The sequence below is a fragment of the Lathyrus oleraceus genome, chromosome 3 (genome assembly GCF_024323335.1).
Source record: "Lathyrus oleraceus cultivar Zhongwan6 chromosome 3, CAAS_Psat_ZW6_1.0, whole genome shotgun sequence".
Lineage (NCBI taxonomy): Eukaryota > Viridiplantae > Streptophyta > Magnoliopsida > Fabales > Fabaceae > Lathyrus > Lathyrus oleraceus.
The window spans coordinates 317,621,569-317,630,300 of record NC_066581.1 but is presented as its reverse complement, the minus strand read 5'-3'; the positions used below and the strand labels follow the sequence as shown (position 1 = coordinate 317,630,300).

The 8,732-nt window shown below is 36.9% G+C and overlaps 1 protein-coding gene across 14 annotated transcripts; it reads right to left on the bottom strand.

Moving 5' to 3' along the window:
• Window positions 1-287: 287 nt before the first annotated feature.
• On the bottom strand, window positions 288-8,261 carry LOC127127369 (protein SCAR2). Of its 14 annotated transcripts, none has more exons than XR_007805332.1 (10): window positions 7,832-8,261; window positions 6,726-6,889; window positions 6,495-6,618; window positions 6,258-6,393; window positions 6,053-6,114; window positions 1,499-5,942; window positions 1,327-1,413; window positions 1,099-1,203; window positions 823-947; window positions 288-694 (listed from the first exon to the last, which is right to left on the bottom strand). XR_007805332.1 is itself a non-coding variant. In XM_051056532.1 (10 exons), the coding sequence occupies exons 1-10, from the start codon at window positions 7,984-7,986 to the stop codon at window positions 900-902; spliced, it is 5,187 nt and encodes a 1,728-aa protein (XP_050912489.1). In that variant the 5' UTR covers window positions 7,987-8,261; the 3' UTR covers window positions 288-899. The 14 variants fall into 14 exon arrangements, 13 of the variants coding, with proteins under 13 accessions (XP_050912489.1, XP_050912491.1, XP_050912495.1 ...); XM_051056532.1 differs by having other exon boundaries at window positions 288-947; window positions 1,499-4,986; window positions 5,125-5,942; XM_051056534.1 differs by having other exon boundaries at window positions 288-947; window positions 1,499-5,124; window positions 5,263-5,942.
• Between the last annotated feature and the right edge of the window lie 471 nt (window positions 8,262-8,732).

Here is an 8,732-nt window from a genome sequence, read left to right as displayed (position 1 = left end):
GGAGTTCAGGTGCTACGGATTCACCTTTTCTAAGATTTTTATGACTCTTAAATGGAACAATGTCACCATAAAGATGATCCATAACATTTCGGCATGTGCCTGCGCCTCTGAAGCTGACGGAATGCTGCTAGTACTTTTGCCTTGGCTTTGGATAAGGCCATGATGATCTAGAGAAAGTACTAAATCCATCTAAATATATCCGCATAAGGCCACGATCTTCTAGAGAAAGTTGTAAATGATTAAAAAAAAATAGAGAAAGTTGTTGCAGTAGCTAATGCACAAGCAGCTAAAGAGAAATGAGTTTGCAAATAGTATATATTTATAATTTCCTCTAACAAGTTTCAATTTTCTAATGCTGTCTATATACAATTACAGAAGAAAAAAAGACTAATGAGAATATTTTCCTCACATGTATACATATATATACTATGTATGGGACAAACAGATGAACTACATGGTGTTACCAGGCAATTATCAGTATACCGCTATTACAGAATTACAAATTTTCTTATGACAACCACAACACAAATATACATACACATACTCATACTCATACGAAAATTCTAATAGATTGGTAGATCTGGATGGATACATCTCTTACACACTGAGCCTGAATCTGACTGAAGCAAGTTTCACCTCGGTAAAATGCTCTGGATCAATGCAACAGATGGTGCTTGTTCCCGTTATTACAAAACTGTACGAGAATTAGGAGGACTCAGGGAGAGGACACATGTTGTCCAGAGTACCGTATATGAACACAGTAATAAATCTTGTATATTAAAGTAAATTTCCTATTCAATATAGAGAATAAAGACATTTTACATCTGATTTCGGGCAAGACCCACAATAGAAAAACATCTACTGGCACTGAAATCTGTATTTTTCATTATGTAGTAAATTCAACAATCACTCCAAGCATCATCGTCTTCATCACTTCCAGCCAAAGCCTATCAATGATTGACATTAGTTTAGTTTACCCGGAAGAGAAGTCGTATGTTGGTGCAGGGAAAGAGAGGGGAAGAGCACATGCAGTTTACCAAAACATAACAGAGAACATACACCTAATGGAATAAATTTAATGAAGAAAGAGAGATAGACCTGGCGAATAGAATTTGCTTTCTCCAAGATGGCAGCAACCCTCAAGTTCGTTTTGGGACCCTGAATGTTGGGTCGCGTAACCACAGCAGGCCTCAAGTTGAAGGACTGAAAAACAATAATGTTGAAATATCAAAATACAAGAATTTGATACAAAAGGGTAAAAATAGGATGAAAAAGATCAAAGTTGCTCTCAAAAGAAGAAAAAAAATCAAAGTTGCTGGCTCTTACCTTTGTTCTAATCTGTTCTAACAATGAGTCTCTTTCATCTACCTTTGGTGCTATTGGGGGCCTAACACGATCAGTAACCTTTCTCAGCTGTAGTGGCACAAAGGAAGCGAGTTATGCAAAAATTAAGACTACATAAAGAGTAAATTTGACAAGAACAAGAAAACTGTCTTACCCTGCTTTTGTCAAGAGCAGCAACAACATCAAATAAATGGTTCTGAGGTGGAGGAAGCTTCTTTGATTTTCCATTTGGTATTTGATCATCAAATTCTGATGATTGGGCGGATGTATCCAAAGACAGTGCCACATCCCCCTCTGAGGGCAGCAGGCTGTGATTGGGCTGCACAATTTCTATACTTGGTGGTGGTGGCTTAGGTGAGAATATATGATCACCTTGTTCCCTTTCCAAATGAATTGATGGTTCCTCATCGGTTGTAAATTCCAGAACAGTCTCCTCCATTAATGCATTTGGAGAATCAGAATGTTGTTCGTTTGAAGAAAGGGGATCATCTCCAGATACAGGACATTCAGCAGGTAGCACTGAGTGCAATTCTCCCGGACTGTCTTTTTTAGCCTCAAAACATGTATCTTCCATAATTTGACCAGAAGACTGGGTCTGTTTGTCTTGTTGAAAGATGGTATCAGCCCCAGGAACAGCACATTCAGTAGGCAGTATTGGTGGCCATGAACTTGAATTCAATACACATTCTCCAGGACTATCCTTTTTAGCTTCTATACTAGTATCTTCCACTAACTGACTCTTGAACTGAGACAATTTTTCTTGTTGGTTGCTGGTATCAGCCCCAGGAACAGCACATTCAGTGAGATGTATTGGTGGGCATGGATTTGATTTCAAAATGCTTTCTCCCTCTGAAGCTTCGACACGTCCATGTGGCAGCCAACCATAAGATAGCATTGGCAATGCTAAGAAAGGGTTGTGAATTTGACTTCTCTCCAGAACTTGGTAATTATGCTGACCATTTGCATCATTTACCATCACAGGAAGCTGCAAAGGAATAGCAACAGGATGCTCTGAAATACCTGCTGATAACCCAGAAGAGCGTAGGCTTTTATTACTCTCCACAGCCACAGCAGGCAAAAAAGGATTCTGATATGGCAAGGCTACTCTTTCAGAAGTTGATAAGTCAAATTGAGAGTTATAATCAGGTTTAACTTGCTGTACTGGTTGAAATAATACTTGACTTACACCTAATTCTTCTCTCTCTGAAACTAGGGAAGCATTTTGAACCCTGCTCGTTATCCACTGCATAGGTGGTAGAGGGGGCATAGGCGGCGTTTCCTCGAGGTTTATTTTGGTTGCCTTGGGAGAAAGATTAGGAAGGAGAGGTTTCAATGGATCCGTGAAATGTTTTGATGGGCTAATCTTCTGATCAGATGACTTTGATGCGGAACCATCTGAAGATTCCTCTAGATGGACTTCAGCAGAAAACTCAGAAGCAACACAATTTATTCTCTCTCCCTCCAACTGATTTGATATCTGCATCGGATGAGGTTCAAATTTTGAAGAGGTGCATTTTTCTTCATTTTTTAGCAGAAAACCCACATCATGCTGCACAACTCGTGGTTTTAAGGTCCACTCTAAATGGGTTTCAGGCTCCAATTGATTATAGGAAGGTGGTGAAAAACTACCTTTACTGTTCTGTAGATCATTCTTGCAAACAATTGTAGATTCTGAATCCTGAGAGTCTAGCTCCGAACATTGTGTCACCATTTTCATGTCATTGAGAGAAGAACTATCTTGGTCTTTCTCCTTATGCAATGAACATTGGAAATTATTACATATACTAGAGTTAGAAGAGTCTGATCTGTTCAGGCTCAACAGTTCATCAGTAGAAGCAATTTTCAGTTGATCCACTACTAAATGTGACGTAAACTCTGTCAAAGAATCTCTTGCAACTTCCTCACTGACTTCCAAATTTTTCCAGTGAGAATCATCAAAAGTAGAAGGAGATTCTTCCAAATTTGTAAGACTACTCACTGGAGATGTCATATCTGAAAATGGTTCCAGTTGATTTTCTCTTTTCTCTGCATTCAAGTCTAAGGAAATTTTTGTTAACTCTATCTCATTGGATTCCATTTCCATCCTATTGGAATATGGAGAAGCTGGGAAAGATTCAAGCAAATTTGAAGGATTTATTGATGGGGAAGAAATAGAACTTGAAGCTTGACAATTAACGACACTTGCATCAATTTCAGCATTATCAAGAGAAGAGATAGCAGATACAGCCAAATCTTTTACAGGGAACATATCATTTACCACGATATCATCATCCTGCGGTATGTAATTAGGGGAAGGTGGATGTTTAATAAGATCATCTTCTTCAACTTGATCCAAACTGCAGGTAGATTCATTTCTTTCACTGCCAAACATTATCTTTGGTACCTCTTCAACATTTGATAGCTGATCAGGATAAAGAATTTTAACTTCTACCGAATCTGGTTCATGTTGTGGATTTCCGTGTATAAAATCAGAGAATAGCTCCTCTGCAAAGCTATTCTCTACGGTAGTCTCCACAACAGGAAACAAATCTTCCGAGTCAAGTTGCATTGCTTTAATATCATCATCGGATTGTAAGTCCCAGTCATCAGGCTGCATTTTAGTGCCCAAATTAAGGTCTAATTCCATGGGCAGACAAATGGAATTCTCCCCTCGTGAACCAATGTCTCCAAAAGTTGATATTTCAGAACAGTGCTCATTATGAGATTCTTCCTGCATTACTTTGATGTCAGAATGATCACCACATTCGCCTTCATGGGCTAAATTTAAATCATTGGAAACTTGTAACGTAGTATGGGAATGGACATGAGGATTGCAGACATCCAAGTTGTTCAAAGAAATGTTGTCAAAATAGACAACTGGGAGATTATTATCTTTTATTAGGGAGATGGTGTCTTCATCATCTTCTAGTCTTAAATGTCTTTCAACAGGAACATGTGGTGTTTTATCTGATAGAGCTGTAGCTCCATGATCCGAAGACAATAATAAACACCCTGAATCCACCGGACATGAACCAGAAGAGACTGGTTCAGAATCAGATATTTCTCCCTCAAGATCATGTGCATCATCACGTGTGACAAACTCATCATAAATTTTTTTCAATTCACCAGTTTGTGGAAGCTGGTTGGAAAGCATATTTTCAGTTTCTAGTGAGGAATTTCCAATAGATTGAAAATCTGATAACTGAGCATGCAGTTGGGTATGTTCTTCAGTTCTATCTCTTCTGAATGAACTATTATCATCATCTGATGCACAAGGCGTTCCTGCTGACCGAGAGTCTGGCAGCTGAGCTTGCACTTCATTATTCTCTTTACTTCTATCTTGTTCATATGAACTCATTTCCTCAGACAATGATGAGTCTCCAAATGATTGAGAATCTGAAAACGGAGCTTGCAGCTGATGTTCTTCTTCACCATTTGAATCAATTAGCTTTTGAACATTCAAGGAGCTTTTCTTAGGTCCACACTCATTGTCTATTTCCAACTCGGAGTCTATGGTAGCTAATGCATCCATATAATCATCAACCTCACTAGCCGCGTCATCAGAATGATAGCAGTCTAGGCTGCCTTCTCTTTTGTTTTGTCCATCATCATCCACTAGCTCTGTTTCATCAGGTACCTTGAGATACTTAGAAGACACTTCACCTATCCCACCAGAAGAGATTTGTTCGGGCTCCTTCACAAGATATCCATTTGTCTTCACTAGAAGAGATTTGTTTTGTCCATCATCATCCACTAGTTCTGTTTCATCAGGTACCTTGAGATACTTAGAAGACACTTCACCTATCCCACCAGAAGAGATTTGTTCGGGCTCCTTCACAAGATATCCATTTGTCTTCACTAGAAGAGATTTGTTTTGTCCATCATCATCCACCAGTTCTGTTTCATCAGGTACCTTGAGATACTTAGAAGACACTTCACCTATCCCACCAGAAGAGATTTGTTCAGGCTCCTTCACAAGATATCCATTTGTCTTCACTAGAAGAGATTTGTTTTGTCCATCATCATCCACTAGTTCTGTTTCATCAGGTACCTTGAGATGCTTAGAAGACACTTCACCTATCCCACCAGAAGAGATTTGTTCGGGCTCCTTCACAGGATATCCATTTGTCTTAACCAGAAGAGATTTGTTTTGTCCATCATCATGCACTAGTTCTGTTTCATCAGGTACCTTGAGATGCTTAGAAGACACTTCACCTGTCCCACCAGAAGAGATTTGTCCGGGCTCCTTCACAAGATATCCATTTGTTTTCCTGCCTACTTCTGAGCATGAATTAAGTTCAAATTCCTGCTCATTTGATGAATGTGTTTTTCCATTTTCAATAGACCTTCTCATATGTGAAATGCCATTGATTTCGAGTATTTCAATCCCAGTTTCACTAGTGTCGTTTGACATCAATTTCACAGGCAGTGGATTGATTGAAGTTTCACAAGCCATTTGATGATCAGGTGAGGTCATTTCCAGAATTTCCTCCATGTAGCTTCTCCCAGATTTTGCTTCAACTGCAGATCCATCGAATTGTCTTTTTTTCAGTTTCACAAGACGAGCAGGATCACTACACGCATTCTCAATACGCTCCTCAAGAAACAACTGATGTAGTCTGCAATAATGAAAATGAATTGAGAAACTGATTAGCCATTATAAGGACATTTTTGCATTTGACAAATCAGAGCATAGCTTATGCACCACATTAAAATTATTGGAACTCACTTTGAATGTGATAGTACAGCTCCAGGGGTCTCACCATCCCTCCGCCATTCCCCTTTCTTTTGCTGGAAATACAAATTATACATATTTAATATCCAAAATTGCAAATATTCAATGTTCCATTGCATATAATTGTGTTTTTATTATGTCATTTAAAACAATTCGAGAAAAATCATGTCATCAAGTGGTAGAATCAGTGCTTTAGTACCTTGACTTTACGAATTTTCCTTTCCCTGTGAGCTTCTACTGTTTCTGTTACACTTACAGATGAAGCAGGCTCTGCTTTAAAGAATGATGGATCAGAATAACGCTTCAGACATGCTCCAGCACCAGCGACATCAAACCTTTTGTATCCAAAAAGGAAACAAAAGCTTCAGATATCCATATAATAATAACTAAATAATATTTATACTAAAATTGTATTTTTCAAATCTGGTCAACATACTTGTCTAGAAGGAAAAGTCTAGGTGGACCACGGCATTCTTCATATGAATCCATTATAAATCTAGGTAAATCTCCGCGCGAAACAAGATTCTGTTCAGATCGAAGATTAGGACACCAGTCAATCCCTGCAGTGCAAGAAGCAAATTAAAATTTGTCATGGGACCCGCTATCACCTACGATTCAAATTACAAACATAAATAATGAACAAAAGGAGTCCATTAATTTAGTTAACCTCCATTTGTGAAGAAAGACGGATGATGAGTTCGTGACAAAAATGCTTTCTCAAGTGGAGGAATTTCAGCCTCAATCTGTTGAACACGAGAGATAAGACTGTGGCCTCTTTCAGCCGTAGCCATTACTTCTTCATGCAAGTCGTGGAACAGCTCAGCAGCAAATCTAATCAAAATGATACACAGTTAAATGCAGAGAACTTAACAGCAGCCTGGGCTCAATCAGGTGGTTGATGAAGAGATTGTGGATAACAGATCTTAAGATTGACCCTTGAATCCTTAATAGTCACAATGTACCACCAAACCAAAAATTTCAGAATCTGAAATGCTAGTCAGCTGAAAAAGTATACTTAAATCTCACTTCTCCTTCTGTGATTTAATAAAAATTATAATTTCTGTAATCATACAAAAAAGTTGACCATAATACGTCAATCAAATCATGTTTACGGCCGGTAAACCCAATTTTTAAATCTGCCCTGAAACTTAGTTCCAGAATTATGGTTCACACATCATCGAATCAAATATCCATGTATATAAAAAAGTACCCAACATCTTCTCAACCAATCTATGCACCAATAGTCCATTTTCTTCCTTTTTTATCCACCCAAAAAGTGGCTACATACAAAGAAAAAGTTACTTCATACAAAGAACAAAAGGAATCTAGGAATCAAGGAAGAAGACACCGAAAAAAGGAGAAATAAATTTAAACAAAAACAAAAACAAGATTAAAAAAGTAATATTCTAAATCAGTTAGCTACATTCGATTCTACATTACAATATTGAATCATAAATTCATAATAATATTTCAGAAAAAAATATATATAAAAGTCAAATTTAGCCACATACCTAACCACCAAATTAGAAACTCCAAACTAACAAATTTCCAAACAGACAAAAGAAAATAACTAAAAATAAATAAAAATTCAATGAATCAAAGCTCACTCAAGTATCATTTACATCATCATCACCACCAACAACAATTCAATTATAGAAAAACTAAATTATAATTTTATTTTATTTTTCAAAAACTCAACGCAATCACGGAAACTATGAACATAATTCAGCACCAGTCAACAACACAAGAAAAACGGTTAGAGAGAGAACTGACTGAGCGAGGTCGCCAAGCTGGCGCAAGAAGCCGACGAGTCCACTCATGGCTACGGCTTCAAGGAGAGCTTCGGAGTCATCCTTATCGGCGGCATGGTGCAGCTCCGGATCCGCCAAACTGTGCGCGCTACGAATGTGGTACCTGGAGATAGGCATTGTTCGAATTCAAACAGGTACTAAACGCTATTTCTGCTCCAATTACAGTGAATTTGCAGTGTTGTTCGATAAACTTTCCGGTGACACTGCGTTTTCCGTTGGTTTCACCATGGGAATGGAAGAGAGAGAAAGAAGAGCCGAAGAGAGAGAGAGAAAGAAGAGCCAAAGAGAGAGAGACAGATTTTCTTTTCTTTTCTTTTTATTCTTTTTGTGAATATACTTTGTTTTGTATTTATATTTATATATCATATATATACTATAGGGGTTTCTTTCCTCTAAAGTCTGAACCAAACGATTTAACTTATAAAATAATTAAAACATCTCAAATAATAAATAAATTGATTCCTCACAAAAATGTAAATTTGTGATAAGTAATTCTAAATATTTATAGTAATATTAAACGATTCTCATGATAGATGATCGAACATTTTCAACATTTATAAATTTATAATCATTTTTATATCAGTCAAATAATTATATCTATAATTAATATTTTTTCCTTATGATTTAGTAATCTTTCGTTGATTTTTTTTCAATATTTTCTTTAATGAATGTTGAGATGATATTATTTATGGACATTACATCTATGAAATTATAAAATATAAAATATAAAAAGAAGTTAAAATATCTAAAATTTTAATTAAAGATTTCATTTGCTCTGAATACAAGAAATGACACTTTTTTTTTATGAAAGTTACATTTCACGTTAATTATTTGTTTAAAATGATATTGGAAAGACTATAAAA

Excerpts from the sequence above, each read along its gene's own strand:
- LOC127127369 (XM_051056529.1), bottom strand. The coding sequence starts at position 7,986 with ATGCCTATCTCCAGGTACCACATTCGTAGCGCGCACAGTTTGGCGGAT. Across the intron at positions 6,890-7,831 it reads CAGCTTGGCGACCTCGCTCA|ATTTGCTGCTGAGCTGTTCC; the intron begins GTCAGTTCTCTC and ends CATTTTGATTAG. Across the intron at positions 6,394-6,494 it reads AGACTTTTCCTTCTAGACAA|GTTTGATGTCGCTGGTGCTG; the intron begins GTATGTTGACCA and ends TGGATACAAAAG.